The sequence below is a fragment of the Mesoplodon bidens genome (assembly GCF_964165515.1).
Source record: "Mesoplodon bidens genome assembly, chromosome: 13".
NCBI classification, from domain to species: Eukaryota; Metazoa; Chordata; class Mammalia; order Artiodactyla; family Ziphiidae; genus Mesoplodon; species Mesoplodon bidens.
In genome coordinates, this window is record NC_138169.1 from 42,860,309 (window position 1) to 42,887,379 (window position 27,071).

Below are 27,071 nucleotides of genomic sequence, written 5' to 3' on the forward strand. Positions count from 1 at the left end.
AGGGAAGTCCCCATACAGTTTATTTATATTGCGTGTTTCATTTGGTTGATTTGAGATACTAATTAAAATTTTTTTCTTTTCTCCATTACAGAGACACACCTTTTAATGTTAGGTTTTTAAATATAGTGTTCAGATTGTGAGACCATTGTTCTTTCTCTTCACTTGCAACTGCTACGTCCAGCACTTAACTTTCTTTCATTTAGTTTGAATCTCTCATACCTGTGTGAGTAGGGGCTCTTTCCCTCTCACTCCTAACATGCTGCTTTTTAAAGCTGAACACCAGAGGCCTTTGTATCTTGAGCGCTTGACAGTTATACTTTATTTTGCTTTTTTGTGCATAAATGCATTACCACAAGGAGGTTCATAATTTAAATCTGTTGACATGAAACCACATGATATATCTTTTGGCCCATGCAGTAAATAGAAACAATATGTTTTTTATATAATCATGTTTATGTAAATTATGTTATGCATTGGTACATGAGTTATGATCAGTAACATGCTTGTTATTACAGGGTGTTAAGAATGCCGTAAGGGAATTTTAGGTTTTTGTCTCTCACTTCTCTATCCTGAAACATATATACTCATCTTAGTACTGTAGCCATGTAGCAATTCTATTAGATAAAAGCCACTATTTAATTTTGCTGGCACAATGCAAGGAGCTCAAACATATTTTGTGTTTTTATATGTATGTCTTTTACATATGTGTGTATAATTTTATATTTTAAATATAAGCCCTTTGCAGCCACTTGCTTGAGGAGGTGGTTTAATGAATTCAATTGGTACAGGTGGAGCACACCAAAAGTCTGAAGCGGAAAAACAAAACTGGTTTTAACCATATGGTTTCAGAATAGCTAGTCTAGAAAGCTTCTTCTCAAGGGCTTTTACATGGGTATGGACCTTTCGGGACTGGGGGATTTCTCCTGCTCCTCAGTGGAACAGTGGACTGCACTGGGGATATCTGAGGGGTTTTTAAATCATCTTGGATGAAAACAAAGAAGTCTGTTTTTATTTCATTCTTTCATTACCCGCAATTTGTGGATAACTTAGTATAACTTCCAAATCCCTCTTAGAGTATCTTATTTACTAAACTGAGAGTGGGAGAGATGGACACTAGGAGACAAAGTTGCTTCTGATTCATCTTTCTGATATTAAATATACACTAGTGGTTAGAAACATCAGTGAATTTTAAAGGCTGACAGGGAAAGATAGCCATGCTTTACTTCACTTGCTTGGATAAATTGAGTAAAATAATGTCTTTAGTTATAAGGAGAAACCTATAATTCTTTGCTCTCTTAAATCACTCATTCACATACCACAACCACTGAAAACTTTCTTTTTTTTTCTATTAGAGATGAAGATGACATCAATGATGTGACTTCCATGGCAGGGGTCAACCTCAGTGAAGAAAATGCCTGCATCTTAGCAACAAACTCTGAATTGGTTGGCACACTTGTTCAGTCATGTAAAGATGAACCGTTTCTTTTCATTGGAGCTCTACAAAAGAGAATTTTAGACATTGGTAAGTATGATTATTGACCTGATAGGACTGTCTCTTCCAAGGAAAATGTTATCAAAAGAGATAGCCTGGGTTGGTTTTTCTGGAAATTCTGAGGCTTAAAAAAGGCTCTGGAAGTAATCAAGATTTCATGGGTGTTATAGAAAAAAGTATTTTATTTTAAAAATTATTACTGTAACTTAAATCATGTAACCTATGGTTTCTGGTGTAGATAATAGAAGTTAATATTTTATTCATCTTAATGGGAGAATAGATGTGTAAAAAATGAATATATGCTTATAATATACTATTTTTTTCTGTGCTGTTCTTCCTTGGTTGGACTTTAGGCATGTAACTTGTTACAAGTTTGTTTTTATGGAATAAAGAAATAGCCAATGAGAGTAAGTCCCTTTTTCCTCATCTCAACCCTGAAATTCAAACCCATCCTTACCGTAAAAGAACTGAACTAGAATATCAGAGTTCTCTCTGGCCAGGAGTAGTTGCTGGGTGGCCTGAAGTATGTGAAAAGAAATGGAAGAGAACATACCAGTTTTATTCTGGAGCCAAACAGCTTTTTTGTTGTTGTTTAATACCAAACTTGCAGTGATAACTGAAAAAAGAGACAGATTGGAGAGAGATTGTTGCATGTGAGTTATCTCACTTCTTGTGTCCTGACTTATTGGAGTCTCCTCTAGCTCTCTTCCTTAACCCATGTCCAATTTGAGGGGCCAGTGGGGCCAGTACCAGTGACCTTTTAGTATGCTTGACTAAGAACCTTTACATTCTGTGTTGAAGGCCTAACACAAAAATGTGAAGGTTTCAGATTTTTGATACATCCATGGTATATTTAAAGACTTCAAAATGCATTACTATTACATATTCTAAGTCTACTTCACAATTACTCAGTAAAGAAATATGTGAGCTCCTACTGTATGTTATTCAAATTATCACTTTTTTCACCTCTAATTTAAGTTGGTTATATGTTATCTTGAAAAACTAGAATTTACAGTAGTTCAAAGGGATAGAAATTCAGAAGAGCTAATTGTAAAATGTTTGTTTGCTGTTTGCTTGTGTTTTGTTTGATTTCTCCCTCCCTCCTCCTCCTCCTTCCCTCCCCCTCCTCCTTCCCTCCCTCCCTCTCTTTCTTTCTCTTTCGTTTTCTTCTTGCATTGTATTTTGTATTATATAGGAGACGGTTCCTTAATTTTGGAATAAGGCTGAGCAAATATCTTTCTGTGATGGCATGGGAAATTTACTGGTGTTTTAACTCCTTTTAGCCATATAATTATTTAGAACTGGTAGAGTAGAAGTAGATTCATACTTAGTTTTAGCAATTCCCTGCCCCCCTTCTAAATTTTATTTCTAGCTTGATTTAAACCTTGATTATATGATAGGAAAACTTTTAGTTTGACAGAGCATTTTCCATCATTTAGGACAGGGATTGACAATATTTTTTCCTGCAAAGGATCAGATCGTAAATATTTGCCACTTTGTGGGCCATATAGTCTGTGTTGCAACTGTTTACCTCTGCTGTTATGTTATAGAAGCAACTGTAGACAGCATATGAACAAATAGAAAAGACTGTATTGCCATCAAACTTTATCTATAAAGAGAGACCAGATTTAGTTTGCTAACCTCTGCTTTCAAGGAGAATTCTGGGGAGAACTCTTTGTATTTTCAGTTCTTGATGATAAAACACCAACTTGTCATTTAATATGATGGAAAATTGCAAAACTTCTTCCCTCTAAATTACCTAAGCTTTTAAAACAAAAACAAAAACCATAGAGTGAATGGAGTTATATATTTCTAGGAATTTTTTCATTTACAATAAAATTTCATGTTTACAGAACAGATCAGAACCAAGACCATTTCTTAATAACAGGAATTATAAAGTAACCCAAAGAATTTGGGGAGGAAGATTTTCTTACTTGAATATGTTAGGGGAGTAAACATGCCAGTGTTCTTCCTTTTTTGCTAATTACCTAAATTAAATTACACAGACATTCTGTAAAAATCAGGTAGTAAGCTTGCAAACACCTACTAGATTGCCTTAAACAGTCAATGGTGACTTTACTAAAGGGAGTGTTTTATTTTCAAATGAGACTTTAACTTGTAACTCTGTTATGTTTTATCATCAGTTTAGTGAAGATATTAGAATGTTTGATTGTTCACTAAGCCCTGGAATTGATTGCAGCTCCCAGTACTTGTTTATTTTTAGTATTTTGAAAATACAGGTATTTCTTTAGCATAGGTTTCTGTTTCATAAATACATATGAAATTATTTTCAAAGTTTCTCCCCAAGCACTATATATATATATATATTTTTAAAATAAATTTATTTATTTATTTATTTTTGGCTGTGTTGGGTCTTTGTTTCTGTGCGAGGGCTTTCTCTAGTTGTGGCAAGCGGGGGCCACTCTTCATCGTGGTGTGCGGGCCTCTCACTGTCGCGGCCTCTCTTGTTGTGGAGCACAGGCTCCAGACGTGCAGGCTCGGTAGTTGTGGCTCACGGGCCCAGTTGCTCTGCGGCATGTGGGATCTTCCCAGACCAGGGCTCGAACCTGTATCCCCTGCATTAGCAGGCAGATTCTCAACCAGTGCGCCACCAGGGAAGCCCAACACTATATATTCTTAAATGTTCACTTTCTTTAGGCATTAACAGGCATGTCATCCTCTATATACTCTATGTTTAATTATAATTTTAATCATTGGATTGTTTTGAAATTGCATTATTCCTTCTATAGAAGGCCCTCACTATTTGTTTATGCTGATGTTTTAGTAAAGTAGATTTGACTTTTCGGTGTTTTTCCCCTCCTTGAGTCATAACTTGGTGATTAATTCATTTTTGCTACAAAGTAATGAACTGCTTTGTTTTAAAGGTTTGTTATAGGAGAAACTGAATCATTTTATATCGTTTTCCTGTGTGATTTACTATAGCCCACATTTTGAATTAAGTTGAACATTTGTTATAGAATAATGTCAAAGAATGTGTTTAAGAATTGTTAGCTTTTAATTAAAGCTTGTTTTTTGCAATACTCATTCACACTTTGAGTATATGAGTATGTTTCAGATAGACTGCAAAATCAAACAATAATATATTTTAAATTTCTATAAATACATATGTTAAAAACAATCACAATAGCACTATTTAAAAGCTCATTTAAATGAGGTTACCTAATTACCTGTATCTTTAGAGTTAGGTCTCTGATAATACAGGTAGTTTCACTGAGCTGGAGAATTACTATTTAAAAACTGATAAGGTTGATTTATAAATGAGCTTCTGCTTTGGGGTATGTGGTCCAAATTGTTTTCCTGAAACTTTCTTCCTAGTTAGCAGAAGGAAGAATAGAAGTTTGGTTTATTTATGGAAGGAGATATAGTGAAAGAGAAATTTTTCAAATTGATGGGTAAAATGATGAGGCTTTGAAAACCCATTTCAACTTGTAAATTAATTACCAGGTCAACTTATGGAACATGAGTTAGTGCAAAATAAGCATGATTGGTAATGGATAAAAGGAGTATAGGTGTGTCATGCAGACAAGTTATTAACAGAGACTCACAATCTGAATTAACTGAAATAAATGTCATAAATTGTTAACAGTGTCAAACGGCAAAATGTAATTTTCTATTTTTTTAATGACTAAAATTAACAGAATACGGCACTGATTTCTGCAGTTACCATTTTCCTCCCTGAACACTAGACTTGATTTGTGTTCTTATTAACTTTGTCCTATAAATGACCTTGCAAGGAGAATGAGTCTAGAGGCTAAGTGAAACAATGTCTATATTTTCTGAGGCTTCAGGCTAGGTTTTATTAATGTAATGTCTAAGATCTTTGAAGTTGTGACTTAACCAGGAAAATCATAATCTCCAAACCTTTATTCATAATGGGTATGACTTCCAGGGGGAACAGAATACCTGCTGTGCTAATTATTTCAATTATCAGCCACTACTAAAACACGTAATGGATTTTCTCTGCTTCCACAGGTAAAAAGCATGACATTACAGAACTTAACTCTGATGCTGTGAACTTGATCTCCCATGCAACACAGGAGCGATTACGAGGCCTTCTAGAAAAACTGACTACAATTGCTCAGCATCGAATGACAACTTACAAGGTAAAGGAAATCCTTAAAGAAGAACAAACTCTTCTGTCTCTTCTTTGTTGTGTTAAAGGTAGTTTTTTGATATGGGTTCACATTCTAAGTATATTTTTTCAAGGAAATGGTCGAGACAAATTTCATATTGGTAGAAAATAAAAGTCTCATTCCTAATTTGCCTTATTTAGATACGCTTACATGACAAATAAAATAGGGTTTCAAATGGTATCCAAAGCTTCTATGGCACTGTACATTGAAATATGCATCTGTTCTGCCTGAGGCTTTTCCTCCTAAAGCTCTTGACTGGGAGGGAGGATGTGTTAGAAGGGATAACGTATTGGATAGCTGTGTTCTCTTCAGTGATCCGTTCTCTGCTAGCACTCCTGTTCCTTTTAATAAGTTAAATGATTGCATTGAGTGCTAATATTGGTGCCACTCATTATTTATATTGACCACTTTTATAAAAAATTAAATGCAAGAATAGCCTATCTTATCCCTAGTAGTGTGAACCAAATCACTTGCCATCATCAAAATGAAAGCATTAGATTTATTTGCATTATGGTTTTGATGGAGAACAAATTTATTGGGTAATGAGGGTTGAGAAAGATAACCTTTTCCCCCTATATCAAGAAATGTTCATAGGTAGATTTTGTACAGTGTAGTATATGGATAACCTTACAAGGTTTTGAGTTTGCAAGAATGGTCATTGTCATGATGTCCTACACATAGGTTAAAAACAATCTAGGGAAGATCAGCCACTCTACCACCGGTAAATTTCCTGGAGGAAATCATTCTGTTTTCTCTCCTTTCTGCTTCATTTAGAACTTTGGAAGAACTATTTATAGTTGCTGAGGTCCTCACTTGTATAAATCTTTGTGAGAATTTGCTGGACTGACTTTAAAATATATGATCATCAGAAAAAGCTGTGAAAAAACCCCTACTATCAGTGTTTATTTTTGTGTGCTTCTGGAATTTGTCCATTTCTTCTAGGTTATTTAATTTGTTGGCATACAGTTGTTCATAGTATTCTCTAATAATCCTTTTTATTTCTGTAAGGTCAGTGGTAATGATCCTACTTTCATTTCTCATTTTGTTTCCTGAAGATGTAAGGTTGGTTACTGATTTAAGATCTACCCTTTTTAATGTAGGCATTTATTTATTGCTATAAAATTCTTTCTGAGCACTGCTTTTGCTGCATTCTATAAGTTTTGGTACATTGTGTTTTTGTTTTCATTCATCTCTTAGGTATTTTCTAATTTCCCTTGAGATCTCTTTATTTCATTGGTTATTTGAGAGTATGTTGTTTAATTTCCACATATTCGTGAAATTTCCAGTTTTCCTTCTGTTGTTGATTTCTAGCTTCATTCCATTGTTGTCAGAGAATATTCTTAGCACAATTCAATCATTTTAAGTTTATTGAGGCTTGTTTTGTGGCCTAACATATGGTTTGTCTTGGAGAATGTTCCATGTGCACTTGAGAAGAATGTGTATTCTGCTGTTGTTGGGGAGGAGTGTTCATATATGTCTTTTAGATCTAGTTGGTTTATAGTGTTAGGTCCTCTATTTCCATATTGATATTCTGTATAGGTATTCAATCCAGTATTGAAAGTAGGGTATTGAAGACTTTAACTACTATTGTAAAACTATTTCTTTTTAGTTCTGTCAGTGTTTGCTTCATATATTTGGGGGCTCTGTTGTCTAGTGTGTATATCTTCTTGGTGAATTCACCCTTTGTCAGTATATAATGTCCTGTCTCTTTTAACAGTTTTTGACACAAAGTAGTCTGTCTTGCCTGATATTAGTATAACCACCCCTGCTTTCTTTTGGTTATTATTTGCATGGAATATTTTTTTCCATCCTTTGACTTGCAGCCTATTTGTACTTTTATCTAAAGCCAATATCTTGTAGACAGCATATAGTTGGATTTTGCTTTTTATCCATTCTGTCAGTCTCTACCTTTTGATTGAGGAGTTTAATCCATTCACATTTAAAGTAATTACTGATTAAGGAAAAACTTACTTCTGCTATTTCTGTTTTTGTGTGTGTCTTACAGCTTTTTTTGGCATTCCTTTACCTGCCTTCTTTTTTGTTTGATTTTTTTCTTGTTGTATACTGTTTTGATTCCCTTTGCGTGTGTGTGTGTGTGTGTGTGTGTGTGTGTGTGTGTGTGTGTGTATTTTTTAGATATTTTCTTAGTGGTTACCTTGGGGATTACAATTAGCATCCTAAATTTGCAGTAACCTAATTTAAATTGATAACAATTTACCTTCACTTTTGGGATGTGGGGGGATTAGTCTTCCTTTTTGTCTTTTTACTGTGACTTTTTAAAGAGCCTTATAATTTTTCACATCTGGATTCTCCCCTTTTCCTGCCTCAAACACCCTGTTGTTTCAGATATACATGAGTGCACTTTCATTTACAGTAGGCTGTTTCTATACAAAATGTAGCATGTACGTTTAGTATGGAATAGAATTTTTCCAAGTAATGTTTACTATCCAGAATGCCATCCAAAGCTCTATTATGTATAGCCTTCAGATGGAGTAGTTCTTCTAGTGTATATCAATAACACATATTCCAAGGATTTAGTTGCCCCAGGCAAAATGGATAGTATCTACCCCACTTAGAAACTCAATAACTTAGCTTAAAGCTAACACCTTCTTAACCTTCTGTCTTGACACTGCCTATCCTGATTGATTTTCCCCTGTCCACCTTTCCCCACACTTATTCCTTAATACAGCTAATGCCACTGTGTGAATTTGCACATATAGAAAAGCAGCTACACAATCATCCTTCTTTAAACAGAAATAATAATCATTTAATTATATTTGGATCTAGTTCAAAATTATATACTTATTTTGTAGACTTTGATTGTAATAATCTTTGTGTCACAGACTGAGCCCTGTCCTTATATTTCAGTTCATCCCTGATAGGATTTATTTTTATCTGTACAGTATGGGAAATTTTACTCCATGAATTTCACAAAAGTGAGCTACTTTTATTAAAAGCAAAATCCCACCATCTCTTTCCATTTGAAATCCCTCTACTTTTGATAATCTTTCACCTGGTTAGACATAATTCTCTAATTAATCATAGTCCATAAACTGAGATTTAAGTGAAGAAGTAGAAAGTGACACACGTGATACAAAGCTTTTGATCTTGCTGCCAGGTTTTTTCCCACTGAAGATATGTTAGAGTCTTCTATGTGCCAGTGGCCATGGAGAAACTTCATGTTTTCCAGTTGAAAGGGGCTGTAGTACTTTCTCTAGATGGGATTCACTTGATGATGTTATTGTTTGGTCTGAGTCCTTATATTTTCACTGCTAAACCACCTGACTCTGTGGTGCAAGAAGACTTCAGTTAGACCAGCTGGGTAGACAGGAAGCATCATGGTAAGATTGGGGTTACTGTTGTTTAAATAAAGTTGGAGAGTCAGTAGAAGTAGGGAAGACACTCAGTTGTTTAGGACTGGAAAAGTAAAGGAAGGATGCATTAAGCAAGAGGCAGTTGTACTGAGTTGGAAGAGAGAGAAGGAATCTTAGCATGGAAATGAGATTGGGTTCAAATTTAGAAAGTCTGTGCCCCTTTTTAATTTAGCATTTGCTGTCCTTTTAAATTAAATCCTGTCAGTAAATTATCTCCAGGGTATATGAACAGAAAAATGGTAAAAATGAAGTATTTAAGAAACCACTGATTATTATGTTTATGCCTCTATGGTTGGCTTATAATGTATTCCATATTCTATCTTGTATTATTTAACTTTAAAAACATTTGAGAATTCTTTTTGTATTAAACACAAAGTAAAATAAGTAGCACTAATACATCCTTGTTCATTATTCTATGTAATACTCTTTTGATCTAGTTAAATACCAACAATAAAAATTTAATTTAAAAAGAATCTTGGGCATATGAAATCTCTCAGTCCCAGTTAATTGAATCAACCATAAGCATGGGATAAAACAAAGATGGGAATGGTGCTGTATCCAGATTTCCAAGCCACGCACTGACCGTTGGACTAAATGTTTAAAACATTCAGTTTTCCTATTTTATAGTCTCCCTTCAATAGCTTGGATGTCTGAATTACTGAAATGAGTAGATGGCAGGAAGTCATCCCACCCCCAACAAGCATACATGTATTAAAGGAGGAGAGATAGGTGGTCATATCAGATAAAATTACAAAATATTTAGATTGTAAAGCACTGTTTTACACTGTAGAATATCAGAATAAATGAAACAGTATAAATTTTATCATTTTATGGAACACTGAAGATGAATAATTATACTTCTCTGTTATGACTCTCATTTATACATTGTATACTTAATTTCTTTGACTATAGTTTCTGCCCAAGTCCATAGCTTAAGGAAATCCTTACAACAGGGTTTAGGATATTAATGTTTGCCATTTTGTCTTATGTTGTATTTTGGTAGAAGTTGCCTTCACTTGGCATGGTTAGACCAATTCAACAATAGAAACAAGGGTGATAACTTTCATCTTAGGTATATTTTTCAGTGAGATGATTGTTTCTTATTTTTTGTCTTACACAGGCCTACGATTTAATTAATCATTAAGGTCTGCTGAGATGGACGATAGTTTAAATAAAAAGATTTAGATTATAGGTAAACAGTGCACTCTCTTGCTTTCTACTTCCAGTTATTAGGATCTGCTTGGCTTAATTCCTTTTTCCTCCCCTCTGGATGAAGCTTACTAGGAAAGCTCTTTGAAATTTCAATGCTTAATCACCTCTCAAATTTTAAGGATGATTAAAGTTCTTATTTTGTTGTTGTTTGCTTAACAGAAATAAACATATTACCTCCTGTAAATTTAGTTCCCTATGTTTGTGTTACTGTCTTTAGCTGATTTATAACAAGACCTAATGTAGAATGTGTTGCCTAGGATCATCGTAAGACTTTTTTCCCCCAGGCAAGTGAAAATTACATCCTGTCTAATGACACCAGATCACAGCTCAAATTTCTTGAAAAGCTAGATCAACTGGAGAAGCAGAGAAAGGATGTAGAAGAAAGAGAAATGTTACTTAAAGCAGCCAAGGTAAGGTCCTATGTGATTTATGAGTGAACATGGCCTGGCAAGGAGGTCAGAATCGGCTTTATCATTTGTTGACTATCTTGGTTTTGTTAGGCCTTTAGATTTCTCTGAAGGATTTCTTAAAATGAAATTACTAATAAATTCTCTCACAGCCACATGATGGTGTGGTACAGTGGCTTTCAGTTAATTTAGTTTAATGAGACATAATCTTTTGTCTCCTCATTCTCAATTCCTGTGTGCCTAGCATCATACCACTCCTCCCTCCCCAAGTAAAAATGTTTAAAATTTTTTCAAGTTCTTTTTAGGGATATGATTTAATATGTGCCAAGTTGAAGTTGAGAGAGGAAAATTTGGAAAGTGGACATGAATGTTATAGGTAAAAATTAGGAATAATTAGGATTATATGAAACAAAATAGAAGGTGAGCAGGAATGGGTTAGAGAGATACTAAAAGAGAGAACAGGTAAGGCTATTATTGATTTTCTTTCTTCCTCCTTTAAGCATTTTCCCGGGCCATTAGTGCCAGATGGAGTGAGAGCTAGTTCCATCATAGTTTGTGTTTTGTTGCTGCACATTTCTTTGTAGGCCTTGGGGAGCAGTCTTAAGAGTTGGATACTAGTGTTATTTTTTGTTTTAAACGCTTCAGTTTTGATTTCCAATGTTATTGGAATCTTCCCCTTTTAGAATATTTGTTCCTAGTCACATACTAATCACTTTTTTAAAAATTCATTTATTTTGAAATGATTTCATACTTACAGAAAAGTTGCCAGAACTATACATCTCCTTTTCAGTTGGGGTTCCCCATTTTTAACATTTTACTGCATTTCCTCCATCTTCATCATTTCTGTACACAGGTGCACACTCCCGTTATTATTCTCTTTCTTCTGTTCTTTTTTCTTTGAATTCAGAGGTCTCTCGTACATTCACAAAGTTGTGGAACTGTTGTCTCTAATTAGTCTTTCTCTGTACCTTTTGAAAACAAGCTTCAGATATGATGTCTCATCACTCCTAAACATACTGGCATGTATTTGCGAAAGCAAGGCCATTCCCCTGTATAACCTTCCAAGTCAGGACGTGAATAACATGACACTACCATCTAATCCACAGACCCCATTCAGATTTAACCAGCTGTCTCAACCCTCTTTTTCCTTCATGGTCCATTTTCCCATTCAGGAATGTGTGTCTATTCAGTTGTCATCAGATTCCTTCAGTCAGATTTTCTCACTCTTTTTCTTTCATGTCTTTGACAAGTTTCAAGAGTACAAGAGTACAAGCCTTACCTTCTGTAGGGTGACTCTCAACCTGGGTTCATCTTATGTTTTCTTACAACTTGACTTGGGTCATGCATTCTTGGTGGGAATGCATGGAAATGATGCTTCATTCTTCTCAGCTGATTCTATCAAAAGGCAACCTTGATCAGTTCTCTCCATTTTAAAGTTGCCCTTTCCCCCTTTGTAATCAATTAGTTTTTTGTAGGAAGGTATTATAGCATTATACTGATATCCCATACCTCATCAAACTCCACAGAGCAACTTTAGCATCCATAGATGATACCTGTGAATCACATACCTCTGTGATGGCTGCCAAATGGTGATTCTTTATTTTCATCATCTCTTCTATGTTTATTAGTACTCTGCTTTGTGGAAGAGCTTTCCTCTCTCTCATTCATTCATTCATACATTCATGCATTCATTTATATCAACATGCGCTCGTGGATTTCTGTTTGATGCAACAGGTTGTAACCCATTACTATCATTATTTATTTTGTTGCTCAAATTGCTCCTGAGTGGGAGACCCTTCCAGCTAGCACTTCTGTCCTTTAATCATGTTTCCATCGTTCACTGAGCATGTCCTTACTTTCAGGCACAAGATACTCCAGGCCCAGCTTTTACTCATCCTTTCCCAGCCCTGGAATCAGTCAGTTCTCCAAGGAACCGTATAGTTTTTAGTTGAGGATGATATCCAGAAATCAAGATTAGAGCCTACAGTGTGCTCATTGCTAAGAGGGTATCATTACATGTAGACCCTGTCAAATAGACAGATCTAGGAAACATGTATGTGATATGTACACATATCTATATAAATACACAAACATAGATCTATAACTATTTTCCTGTGTGTGTACATTGTAAAACTGTAAATTTATATGAATATCTCCGTGATATCTTGGGGTTCTTCCTAGCCTTAACCTTTCCATGTTTATAAGTACTTACTCTGAAGTCAGAAACTTGGCTCTCATTATCCTCAATATATTTATTTATGTTCTCAATTTACTTATTTGATCAATGTAACTAATCTCCCAAGCAACCATGCTGACTGACTCTTCTGTCTGCTACCACTGTTACCCCTGCCCTCATTTCATTGCCCATGTAATTGGCCGCCATGCCCACTGGCCCATGCCTTGGTGGGTCTTCCCCAGCCCTTCATCACCCTGCATTCTTGACCTCTGGTCTATACCTTCATGTGCCAAGGTGCACCACAACCTTGTCACTGTGCAGCTTCTCACTGTCCCACAGTCTCAGTCCCCATTCTGACCCCTCTCGTCCTGGGAAAGGCTGCTGGGACAGGAAGATGCTCTTTCTCGAGCCCTTGAGTATTATAAGCAAGCACACAGCCAATGTAACGAGGTGGTTTATTGGTATTTTATTCCCAATTACTCTGCTGTAAACAAGGTTATAAACCTTTAAATACTTGTTTAGTTATTGTCGGGCGTAGTATATTATACTTGCTCTCACTTTCTTGTAGTTTTACCTTCTACTCTTACAGATTTTCTAACTCAGTAAATGACATCATTATTCACCCATATGTTCAAGCCAAAAAAACCTAGGAGTCATCTTTAAGTCCTTTTTCTCTTTTCTCTCCCTACATCCACTTCACTTTCCTATTCAGTTCCCAAAATGTATCCACCACCTTCTCTTCATCACTGTTGTCATCACTCTGATCTGAGTCATGTTTCCCTTGGACCTTTATAATGTCTTCTAACTAATGTCCTTTTCCTTCTACAATCCATTTTTCATACTGTTGTCAGGATAATGTTTTCATAACAAATCATGTGTGTCTCTGTTGCTTAAAATCCTTCAGTGACTTCCTCTTGCCTTAAAATAAAATCCAAACTTACTACCAAATTTTTAAAGGCACCCACCTCTCTCTCTGAACTTGCTTCATGTCCCTCCCTTCTTCACTCATTCTGCTCCAGTCACAGTGACCTTTCTTTGTGCTCCAAGTTTGTATCCTAGACTACTAATGAAGCATCTAAAACTGAACACTGAGTTCCCTTTCCCCAAATCTGCTCTGGTCTTCACCTTCTCGGGAAGTTGGAATTTTCTCTCCTTCCAATTACTTAGGCCACAATCCTAGGCATCATTCTTGATTCCTCTGTTTACTTCACACCCTATATCCAATCCATCAATAAATCTGGTTGGCTCTACCCCCAACATGTATTTCGATCTAGTTATTTATCATCATATTCTATGATGCTGGTTCAAGTTGCCCTCATCTTTTTCTCAGTCTTGTATTTACAGCAGTTGTTTTAGAACAGCTTCCTAATTGCTCTGTGTGCCTGTGCCACCAGTCTTGGATCCATACAGTGCATCGTCTGTACGGCAGCCAGAGTGACCTTTCGAAAGTGTCCTGCCAGTGGCATCTCACACCTGTGCTCCAAACCCTCCCGTGGCTTTTTCTTACAACTAGAATCAAAGCCTAACTCCTTATCATGACCTGCAAGGCGGCACATTGTCTCCAGCCTTATCTCTCAACTTTTCTTTATGCTCCAACCACACCAGCCTTCTTTCTTTCCTCAAGTATGCCAACCATATTCCCATTTTTTGGCTTCTGCAGTGACTGCACCTTCTGCTTAAGAGTGTTCTTCCCCCAGGTTTTATGTGGCTGCCTCCTTCTTGTCATTCAGATCTCTACTCAGTTGTCACTCCTCAGAGATGTCTTCCATCCTGTTGTGACTATAGAAGTATGCCCCTCTTTCTATCACATTATCCTATTTTATTTTATTTATAGTACTTATCACTATCAGTCGTTTTTTATTTTTCCCCATCATAAATGTTTCACATTTCACAACTGTGTTTAATTTCTATAAAATTGTTTTATTTTTCTCTTCTTAAAATGTAAGTTACTCGAAGGCAGAGACTTTGTCTTGTTACCTCATTTCTATATCTCCAAGGCCTAGAACAATGGCACACAGAGTAGAATATATACTATGGATAGTCAATAAATACTGGTTGACTGACAAAGACTTGATACCCAAATGTGCCCATCTTATACTGTGGCAAAAATTATATACACACACATACACATACACACATACATATACACACATATTTTTATGTGAATACACATATACTCATTCTCTCCTAACATAACTAGAATAACAAGGGAGTTTTCTTAGTTTGAGCTAGAGTGAAGTTGTTTTACTAGATTGGAGACAAAATTAAGAAAAAATATATTAGCTTTGGGTAGAATCTTATGTAGGTATTTAATTAAGGTGTTTAAAATTAGAAGGCACTCAAATATAAAGTTTCTTCCTTGTGTTTTCCTTTAACAGATGTACTGATCAATCAGTAAAAACGTTATCAGTTAAACTAAGTAAATAGGAAAATACTTTTTGCTTTTATTTTGTTAGCTATCTTTAGTTAGCTGCTATTGAATGTTATGGAATATTCAGATTTATAAGGAGTTAGGTAACTTTATTAGAATAAGAAGAAGAATACACCTATCCGCAGCATATTTTTCAGTGGACAAAAGTCTGTAGTGTCAGAAATATAGTTCTTTCCTTACCTTTGGTTCCATCATAGCATTACATGTAGAATGTAGCTCTTTTCTTATAGCAGTCCTGTAAGACTATTCATTTTTTGAATGTTAAACTGAATCAGTATGGAAAGTGACATTCAGTAAACATTTATTGAACATTTTCTTGGGCACAGCATTCTGTTAAGTGCTATAGAGGACCCAAAGATGATAAGATACTCTAATGAAAACATTGGGATGTATTTCTTAATTTTTAAAAATTACACTTTTGAAGAGAGAGAAATTTGGTTCAAAGTTCGTCACGTTCTTGTTTTTAATAGTCCTTGAAATACCATATTTTTTACCAAAATGGCTTCACCTAAGGATTAGCCAATGTTGATTATTTTCATTCATTTGAGCCAACAGTTATCCTTTTCTTTTCCTTCATCTCTACCATCCATTTTTCAGTTTTTAGTGTTCCAACAAGAACAACGTCATGCCTCAACTGGACCTGACTGACATTGTTAGCATCATTTTCTCTATAAGCTTCCTCCCGGCTAGAACTGCAGCAGCCAGCCCAGATGATGAGAGGGAGGGGGAGGTGGGAGGGAGAGCACGAGACTGGATTGAGGCATTTTCCCCTGGAGCTAAGGTTTTCAATCACAAGAGAAAATTGTCATTTATTAAATATTTAACGGCAACTATGGTGTTTAGATGCTAGTAATTTCTATTAAAATTTTCTTTTCCTTTGATAGAGTCGTTCCAATAAAGAAGATCCAGAACAGCTGAGATTAAAGCAGAAAGCCAAAGAGGTAGGACTTTCAAGTTACCATGCTTGTCTTTGTGTTTGAGGGAAGGTTGGCAGCTCTCTCCTGGCAATTAGGTCAGGGTTTATTTTGCTGTTGCATACCATTTGCCGAAGCCTTGGGGAAGGACAGGAACTGCTGAAGGCAAGGGCAGTACTTCAAATGAGGTCAATGAGTTATGTGTTCTCTTTTTAAAATTTATTTTCAAGGCTTAGGCCTGTCTAGAAATGGCTCTTTGTAAACTACAGCAGCACACTTGGAGGAATATAATGTGGGATTAAAAAAAAAGAAAGAAAGAAAAGAAACTTCTGAGATTTAGCATCTGGGACTGTACAATAGGCTACATTTTTCCAGGGTAATTGTTCGTTTTGTAAATCTGATACTGCTTATAATTCTTTGGCTGGGAGGTGGTACTGGGATTTAGTTTTAAATGGAAAACGCCTCTGGCTTTTAATTTTCTGGGCCCAGCAGTTTTCTGTTCTGGAATGGAGCCCTTGTTTCACACAGTTCATGTTTAGCTGCGGGGGTTTTAGTTTATAGCTTAGACTGGTTAAGCTTTTACTCCCAGAGGCCTCTGCATAGCAACTGTAGAAATCAACAAATAAGTTCATTTATGTCTGCAGCCTCCTCTCAGTAGCTGACTTTTTACATTTCCCAATATCCATTTCCTGACTTTTCTAGCCCCAGAGAAAAAAGCTCCACTAATTGGAGCTTATTTTAATTGAGCCTTAATATTGGATCCCACTGGAGTTGCCCCCAGAGCTGCTGAGAACAGAAGGAACTGAAAGTACCTAGGGTTGAAGACGTGGTGTATGTATGGGGGTGTGTGTGAAATTTTTCACTTGACCTACAGATTCTTTTCCCTGCTGAATAAATCATCAAGCCTGTTCACATTTCTGATTAAGGATCTGACAGCAGATGATAATAAAGACAACTGAGGTGTGAGACGTGTGATATGGAGCTGAAGAAATTGGTTTCTATAGTTACTTGACTGATTCCATGCAATTTTTAAGGATCTTTGTGCTAAATAAGAGTGATTTCCTGAGCAACCTTTTTCCTTCACTGTGCCTCTTGAACTATGAAATTTGTTGTTGCTTAACATTGCTGCACTCGGCTCCTAGGTGCCAGCAGCAGCAGGTTATTTATGAATGTTTTAAAGGACCTTATTGTTTGGATTAATGTGGGAGCTGAGGCAAAGCAAATGGAAATCTAGTAAGATTCTTACAATCAATGTGGTGTATTTTCACTCAGATAGAAAAGGAAGAAAACATGAACTCTGGATGGAGGGGTTTCTGGATTGAGGTGAAGAGAACTGGGAAAGGAGAATATTAAAAAGGATTTGAAACCGAATCATTTTATTTCAACAACAAAAAATTTCTGTTACTCATTTCTTTCCAGAAAATTTATCTAAAAATATTATCTAAAAAAGTTAACACGAGAACTGTACCTATAATCTTACAGCAAGTCTGGCTTGCTGATAGATTGATTGGTTGCTTTGAATCATGAGTGTCCCTCTTTGTTTTCATTTAGGACTGATAGATGCTTATCTTCTAATCCCACCCACTTTTTGGAAAATAAATATCAGAAAACTTACCGCTTTATCCTTAAAGGTCTTATCCTGTCTGTTTTTCTTTCATATACCTTCACAAACATGTGGATCATAGATTAATTTTTCCTTCGGGTTTGTATGGAATGCTTTTGTTTGTTTTTCTTTTAATTGTGTTTTTTATTCCCTGAAGGATGAATAGGTGGACAGCATTTTTTGAAGAAAATTGTAAGAGCAAATGTGAAAAGAAAAAAAAAACAACTCTCAATGAGAGCAGGTGTGCTTTAGCAAGCCTGTTTTTTTTCCCCACTGTTTTTGCACCTCTATTTATTTATTTTTCCTAGCAAGATTAAAAAGACTATATATTTTCCTTCCAAAATATTTCAAAAGTTTTCTGGTTGTTTCCTATTCTAAATCATCTTTGATTTAAAAAAGAGTCAAATACATTGGCCCAGTTCCAAGAACAGAGCCACTCTATTAGTTGCAAATGTTGGATGAAAGTAAAATATTGTCATTTTTGTCATCCCCATGTCCCCTAGAGTTCTTAATAACTTTAATATTCTAAGGGGCTCTAATTTAGAATCAAACACACCATATTTTGTTTGGTTGCAAGATCACTGACCCTATCTTTATATAGAGTTGAATTGTTGTCTTATATGGTAATTTGTAAGGTTATCATTTGGGATATACTAATTGTTATCACACTGCTATAAACCATAAAGCTTTGGTTTGTGATTTTTTGGTATTTGGCTGTTTAGGAAGTTTTCTTTGTCCAATTGTGAAAATCAGTACAGATTCCGTACCATTGCTCAATATAAAAACTGCTTTGCTTTCCTTTTTCCGGTAACTACCTGCCTACCAAGCTGGGCATAGGAAACAGATTAATGACAGTGTCTTACAAATATAGAACTCCAAAGAACTGTTTAGAGAAGTTGTAGGCTTTATTGATCCTGAGGAATGTTTCAGCAGTGATGTTTGTCATATAAATATTAAATCACAACTTGAATCCCCTTCATACGTAGTCTTATAATCCATGGTTGCTTTCAACTGTTAAGGACTAGAGTTTTGTCTTTTTTTTGCGGTATGCGGGCCTCTCACTGTTGTGGCCTCTCCCGTTGTAGAGTACAGGCTCCGGACGCGCAGGCTCAGCGGCCATGGCTCACGGGCCCAGCCGCTCCGCAGCATGTGGGATCTTCCCGGACCGGGGTACGTACCCGTGTCCCCTGCATCGGCAGGCGGACTCTCAACTACTGCACCACCAGGGAAGCCCAGGACTAGAGTTTTGATTTGGTCATTTCTCCCGTGGGTTTTCTTCTCTCTAATACAGTTTTAGAGTCTATGCGTTTCTTCTTTGCATTCTGGTGTAAAGACAAACTGTTAAATTGAGCAGGTTTTTATAAAGATGTCTAATTTCTTTTCATCCTTCCTATTGACTTCTTCCAATTTTGTCATTCTCATTTGGCACTTAAAAAAGTAGGCTGCCTTTGGGTTTGCCTCCAGCCTAGTCTGAATCCGTTGAAGCAGCTCCTGCTGCATACTATTCTTACTGATCTGACAGGTTATCCATCTATTTGAAAACCTTGTCATCTGGCTAAAATGTCTGTGGATATCAAACATTTTAGTTCCAACTTTGGGGCCATCTTTTTCCTATTTTCTATCTTTGCCTTTAAAAAAAAAAAGTCATAAGCAGGGGCTTCCCTGGTGGCGCAGTGGTTGAGAGTCCGCCTGCTGATGCAGGTGACACGGGTTCGTGCCCTGGTCCGGGAGGATCCCATGTGCCGCGTAGCGGCTGGGCCCGTGAGCCATGGCCGCTGGGCCTGTGCGTCCGGAGCCTGTGCTCCGCAACAGGAGAGGCCACAACAGTGAGAGGCCCGCATACCGAAGGAAAAAAAAAATGTCATAAGCGTTCTCGCTCTCTGTATTGTAAGTTTATATTTTAAATATGGACACTTTTAAATTGTGATGGCTTTTTTCCCCTAGATACTTTTACTGAAATGTAACTACTGACATTCTTCCATTTCACCATCAATGTGTGAAAGGTTTTAAATAGATTACTAATTGCCAAATTCTGACTTTAAACAAGCAGGCACATTTTTGTTTAATGCATCTGCAGACTTGTCTGAAATGTGTGCTGTGTGTCCTAGATTACCATCTAGCCTTCAATGTTTGCCTTTCTTACCACATCCAGAGTTCTGCAGAGCAAGCCATCTGACCTTGGAGTTCAAACATCCTGATGCCTTAAACATTTGTTATATATATTGTGACCCTTATTTCCTTTGAATATCTTCTTTCTCCTTTGGGAAATGTGAGTTTAGTACATCTGTGCAGAGTGAGACAAAGAATTCATTTACTTTCTTTTTAACAATTCCTAGCATCCCCACTTTCATTTGTTATCAGACATTAGAAGAAAGAAAAAAGAATGCATGACATGTACCTGCTGGCACATGAGTTTCACAGTGCATCCTGTAAAAACTGGGCAAAAATAAGTATTAAATAATTAAAATGCATAACAGGTTAGAAAACTTATACCCTGAAGGACTTTGGATTTTTGTTTATAGAAAATATAGGATATAAAAACTATAAGTAATACAATTCTCCATGAAGCATTATTGTACAATAAATAAAATACTGACTCATAAGGCTCATTACTGATAAGAAGATATATCATTTAGGTACAAGAAGGGCAAGGAATTTTTTAAAAAGAAATTTTAAAAGATATGGAGTCAGTGAAATATGATAGTTAAGGCTAACTATTAAATTTATAGCAACTTGTATTTAAACTTTATGCTAGTTCTGCATGAGCCAAAACTCATGGAACACTGAACAGGAAAAAATGAAATTTGTCATTAAAAGTGCAATCAAATTAATGTAGTATGGAGAAGATGTTCTTAAAATGGCAAGTTATAAAGCGCTTGTATACATAGCAGAGAAACAGAAATGCAAGGTTTTCAAAGCATTGATAGTCTAAGATAGTAGTTCTCAAACTTTGGTATGCATAAGAATTATCTGGACGGCTTGTTAAAACACAGGTTGCTGGGTACCACCCCAGTAATCTATGACACAGTAGGCCTGGGTGAAGCCTGAGAATTTGCATTTCCAACAAAATTTTCGGTGATTTTTCTATTGCTATCGCTGTTCTGGAGATCACACTTAGAATCTAGGAGGGGAAAGAAGGGGGCCTTTAAAATCTATCACTTTTGTTTTCCCATTGACTAAATGGTCATAGAAAGTTAAATAAAATACTGTGAATTGGGAATCTGAGAACTGGCATCTTGAACTGGCATAGTTCAGTTACCATCCAATTACCATTCACTAGATTCTCTCTTTGGAAGCAGGAAAGCTACACTAGGTTTTTTAATGGATATTTTCTCAAGAAACCTTTATTGGTTGTATCTGTTGATTGGTGAACCTTACATAGAAAATATAACATTTTATTTAGAGCTTCTTCAGAAGGTTGTACTCATTCTTTAATTTTGATGTATAGGATCTGCGTGTCTTGAGATATGTATTATCCTTTTGATAGAAAAGGTGTGTATTATAGAGGAAATAGCATTGAAGTGGAAGTCAGGAGTCGTGGATGCTAGATTCAGCCTGCCATTATCTAGATTTCACTTTGGGAAAGTTACTTGACCTCTTTGAACTTACCCATTTCCTTGTATTTAAAATGAATGTAACAATACATGCTCTGCTTGTATTACAGAGCTGTCATAATTTAGGGAAAGGTGAGGTATTACAGGGAAAACCAGTAGCTTAAAACCATTAGCTAAGATACATTTAAGAAAGATGCCATCAAGCTCTTAAATATAATAATCCTGAGATTGCCCATGGGTATATCAGTTTCCAAAAACTAATATGTCAGTTTTTTGGTTTTTTGGTTTCTTTTTTTCCTTCCAGAGGAATGAAAAGAAGTTTGGGAATAAAAAAAAGGATATAAGAGTAAGAACTGGAAAAAAAATTATATAATCTAATATGAATACAGCACATTATATTTCTTTTTAATAATACATAAATCAAGTATTATGTTTGCATGTAAGGGGAAAAGTGTTCAATTGAGATTATGTGGAATATACTATTTTCCTGAAAGGTAGAGATGGATTAGAAGGGCTGACCAGCAGATATACATTTCAAATTCCAAGTATCTCAGGTGGCAACAAGGATTTACTGTATAACACAGGGAACAATATTCAATATCTTGTAATAACCTATGATGTAACATAATCTGAAAATATATATATATATATATGAACCACTTTGCTGTACACCTGAAACTAACACAATATTTTATTTATTTTTTAAACATCTTTATTGGAGTATAATTGCTTTACAATGGTGTGTTAGTTTCTACTGTATAACAAAGTGAATCAGCTATATGTATACATATATCCCCGTATCTCCTCCCTCTTGTGTCTCCCTCCCACCCTCCCTATCCCACCCCTCTAGGTGGTCACAAAGCACCGAGCTGATCTCCCTGTGCTATGTGGCTGCTTCCCACTAACTATCTATTTTACATTTGGTAGTGTATATACGTCCGTGCCACTCTCTCACTTTGTCCCAGCTTACCCTTCCCCCTCCCCGTGTCCTCAAGTCCATTTTCTATGTCTGCGTCTTTATTCCTGTCCTTCCCATAGGTTCGTCAGAACCCTTTTTTTTTTTTTTAGATTCCATATATATGTGTTAGCATACGGTATTTGTTTTTCTCTTTCTGACTTACTTCACTCTGTGTGACAGTCTCTTGGTCCATTCACCTTGCTACAAATAACTCAGTTTCGTTTCTTTTTACGGCTGAGTAATATTCCATTGTATATATGTGCCACATCTTCTTTGTCCATTCATCTGTCGATGGACACTTAGGTTGTTTGCATGTCCTGGCTATTATAAATAGAGCTGCAATGAACACTGTAACACAGTATTTTAAATCAACTATACTTCAATTAAAATAATTATCAATGGAGGAAAAAACTTCAAGCCAAGTATCTCAGGTGTTCTGGACAGTGTCCTGATAACATTAGCCTTAATGGTTGGGAGAAAAATTAATCAGACCCTGTGACTGATTTGGTAGAATGCCTGCTTAATAATTGTCTTTAAGGTGTTAAAAAGGATTCTGTGTTTGAATTGTGGTATCCTTGAATTTATGTGAGGTGGGGAGACGATTTTTTTGGAACTTGTTCCAAAATTTTTTTCCTTTGGTTTAAGATTATGTTAACTGTAATTATGAAATCTCAGCAGGACATTCCTTTTTTTTTAATTAAGTTATTTATTTTTGGCTGTGTTGGGTCTTCGTTGCTGCACGCAGGCTTTCTCTAGTTGCAGCGAGCGGGGGCTACTCTGTTGTGGTGCATATGCTTCTCATTGTGGTGGCTTCTCTTGTTGTGGAGCACGGGCTTTAGGCGCGTGGGCTTCAGTAGTTGTGGCACAAGGGCTCTAGGGCACAGGCTCATTAACTTACCTCTCAATTCCTTCCTTTGCTTTATACCTTTATACTTTCTGAAAGTATGTAGCAAAATCGGACTGAAGGTGACACTACTTCATATTTTTGGATCATTTGTTATGGAGGACAGCTCTGCTGTCATCTTTTGTACTCTCTGTGCCTACGTTTTCCCCCTATATCTTGCCTTCCTTGAGCATGAAAAAGAAACTCATTTTTGGATTTCCCATTATGTCAGCATAGTTATCTAGATAAGTTAGCCCTTTTTGTTAAATATGTCCCTATATTTGTTGAGGGAGTTGGCTTTAGGACTCTAGCTTATTCATTCTTCATGTAACTCCTCTGATTCTGCCTAATAAGTTTTTGGTTTCTGTTTTCATTAATTTTCATTTTTTCTATATCTTTTGTTTTTTTAAAAAATAATGTCCTTAACATCAAGAAGTACCTCTACTGAGTTTTACCTCTGAGAGCTTGTGTGATTTTTTAAGGTAATCTATTAATGCGGTTTGGCTCTTGATTAAAGTCAATACTACCATAGTTATACTTTTAAGGAACAGAGACAAGTACTAAACACCAGAGATAAAATAATTTTCAACCACGATTGCTCTGTTGCTCTCTAGGGCACTGACTTGAATTTTAGGGGACTTCTACTTGATATCAGAGAGACTATGATAAGGGAGATGAAGACTTCTGCCTTTTTCATTAGCCATTAAGGAAGGAATGAGGGTGCCCTTAAAAGAAAACCTGCCAAGCCTGTTAGGTCTTTTTGGACCAAGTTGAGAGAGTTTGCTGGTATAGGTGAGCAAGCAGGCTTAAGTTTTATGAAGTACAAGCTAGTAGGAATATAATACAACAGAAGCCTGCTGTCAGAATTCTGATTAAACTAGTTTTTAATGGTTTCAGTTAAGATGGAGTAAAAACATTCCATACTGTTTCTGCCACTGAACACAGCTATAAAACCTGGACAGAATGCATGGAGCAGCTATTCGAAGGCTTTGAAAAGTAAATAGTAGGCAAATTGGGGAAGAAGATGAGAATTCAAACTGACTTCTGAACTAGCAGTGAGGTTGCCATCTCACTTTTACCCCACTCCCCACCCCCATTTTTTCTTGCTGTTTGACCCTAGACATGGACGTAGTCAGAGAACTATGTGGCAAAGAGGAGCAACTAAACCCCAGCTTTCTGGCCAGAGGGCCAAAAAGAGGAGCCCCAGGGAACCAGAAATTACTGGAAAGATGGTTGAAAGGGAGGAGCTCAGGAAAGCAACCCCGTATTACTATGTTTAATTCTTATTACCACTCTTGAGCTACAGATTTGTTATATGTGACTCTGATCTAATCAGCATACCAACGAACACTACAGACCAATATGCTTCATGAACATAGATGTAAACATCTTTACCAATATATTAGCAAATCAAATCCAGTGATATATAAAAATAATAATATATCTTGACCAAGTACAGTTTAACCCAGGGATGCAAAGCTGGTTCAATATTCAAAAATTAGTCAGTATATAGTCTAAGAAGGAAAAACCATGTGACTATATCAATTGATGTAGAAATACATTTGGCAGATTTCAACATCCATTAATAATAAAACTCTCAGCAATCTTGGAATAGAAGGGACTTTCTCAGTCTGATAAAGGGCAGCTGTTAAAACCCTACCACTAAAAATCATTCTTAATGGTGAAAAGTCTGAATGCTTTCTTCCAAAGATTAGGAAAAAGGCAAGGATGTCTGCTTTCTTCACTACTATTCAACATTATATTGTTGGTACAATAAGGCAAGAAAAGGAAAAGGCATATAGCTTGTAGAGGAAAATTAGTTTGTTCTTTCATTCTCTTAACTGTGTCCTTTAGAGAGCAAAAGTTTAATTTTTATGAAGTCAAATTTGTCAATATAAAAAAAAATAGACCTGCCTTTGGCTGTCATGTTTAAGAATTCTTTTCTGGGTCCCAAGTCACGAAGATTTTTCCTTAAGCTTTTTGCTAGAAGTTTATAGTTGATATTTTGAGTTAATTTATAAGGTGTGAGGTTCAAGATTCATTTTTTTGCATGTGAATGTTCAATTGCCCCATTTGTTGAAATGACTGTGCTTTCTCAATTGAATTGTTTTCCACCCTGGTCAAAAATAAATTGGCCATATTTATGTGGATCTATTTCTCGATTCTCTATTCTGTTTCATTAACCTATGTGTCGATTCCTTTGTCAATAACACATAATTTTGATTACTGTAGCTTTATATAAGTAATTCTTAAAACTTCATGGTATAATTCTTTCCATTTTGTTCCCTTTTTCTCCCCAAAATTGATTTAGCTTTTCTAGTTTCTTCGGTTTCCATATAAGTTTTACAATCAACTTATCCACATCCACAAAAAAATTTTATTGGAATCACGTTAAATCTGTAGATGAATTTGGAGAGAATTGAGATCTTTACTATGTTGAATCTTACAATCCATGAATGCAGCATGTCTCTCCATTTATCTCTATTTTCCTTTATTTCTTTCATCTGCGTCTTGTGGTTTACAGCATACAGATACCTGTACATGTTAGATTGATACCTAAGTATTTCATTTTGGGGAAAGCTATTACAAGTAGGATTTTTAAAAATTTAAGTTTCAGACTTTACCTTAATGATATTTAGAAATACGATTATTCTATGTATTGACCTTGAATCTTGTTGCCTTACTAAACTCATTCATTAGTCCTAGGAGGCTTTTTGGTTTCATTTTTTTGTATCTACCTTGAGGTTTTCTGTGTAGATAAGCATGTCACTTGCAATCCTGTTTCCACCAGCAAACCTCTAATTCAATGGCTGTTTTTACTGAACTGAGCTTGCATGTCATTTTCACCCACTGTGTATGCCAACTCCAAATTAATGCCCAGAACATCCTCCTGTTCCAGTTAAAAGTGTGTAGTTTTTCAGAGACCTTCAAGATGGCAGAAGAGTAAGATGTGGAGATCACTTTCCTCCCCACAAATACATCAGAAATACATCTACATGTGGAACAACTCCTACAGAACACCTACTGAACGCTGGCAGAAGACCTCAGACCTCCCAAACGGCCAGAAACTCCCCATGTACCTGTGTAGGGCAAAAGAAAAAAGAAAAAACAGAGACAAAAGAATAGGGACGGGACCTGCACCTCTGGGAGAGAGCTGTGAAGGAGGACAAGCTTCCACACACTAGGAAACACCTTCACTGGTGGAGACCGAGCGTGGGCGGGAGGGAGGCTTTGGAGCTACGGAGGAGAGCACAGCAACAGGGATGCAGAGAGCAAAGTGGAGAGATTCCCACACAGAGGATCGGTGCTGGCCAGCACTCACCAGCCTGAGAGGCTTGTCCGCTCACCCACCGGGGCGGGCAGGGGCTGGGAGCTGAGGCTATGGCTTTGGAGGTCAGATCCCAGGGAGAGGACTGGGGTTGGCTGCGTGAAGACAGCCTGAAGGGGGCTAGTGTGCCACAGCTAGCTGGGAGGGAGTCCGGGAAAAACTCTGGACCTGCCTAAGAGGCAAGAGACCATTGTTTTGGGGTGCACGATGAGAGGAGATTCAGAGCACCGCCTAAACGAGCTCCAGAGACGGGCACGAGCCACGGCTATCAGTGCAGACACCAGAGATGGGCATCAAAGGCTAAGGCTGCTGCTGCAGCCATCATGAAGCCTGTGTGCAAGCACAGGTCACTGTCCACACCTCCCCTCCCAGGAGGCTGTGCAGCCCACCACTGCCAGGGTCCCATGATCCAGAGACAACTTCTCCGGGAGAACACACAGCGCATCTCAGGCTGTTGCAATGTCCAGGCTCATCCCGCATTCCGTACCCCTCCCTCCCCCCTGCCTCAGTGAGCCAGAGCCCCCTAATCAGCCACTCCTTTAACCCCATGCTGTCTGAACGGAAACAGACGCCTTCAGGCAACCT

At 36.8% G+C, this 27,071-nt stretch overlaps 1 protein-coding gene across 1 annotated transcript in view; it reads left to right on the forward strand.

Moving 5' to 3' along the window:
* Window positions 1–27,071, forward strand: part of TAF4B (TATA-box binding protein associated factor 4b) — a 117,511-nt gene that overhangs the window by 59,079 nt on the left and 31,361 nt on the right. The window contains exons 10-13 of the mRNA XM_081253251.1: window positions 1,353–1,522; window positions 5,486–5,616; window positions 10,517–10,642; window positions 16,131–16,187. Coding sequence (XP_081109377.1) covers window positions 1,353–1,522; window positions 5,486–5,616; window positions 10,517–10,642; window positions 16,131–16,187 — 484 coding nt within the window. The remainder of the gene's footprint in view (window positions 1–1,352; window positions 1,523–5,485; window positions 5,617–10,516; window positions 10,643–16,130; window positions 16,188–27,071) is intronic.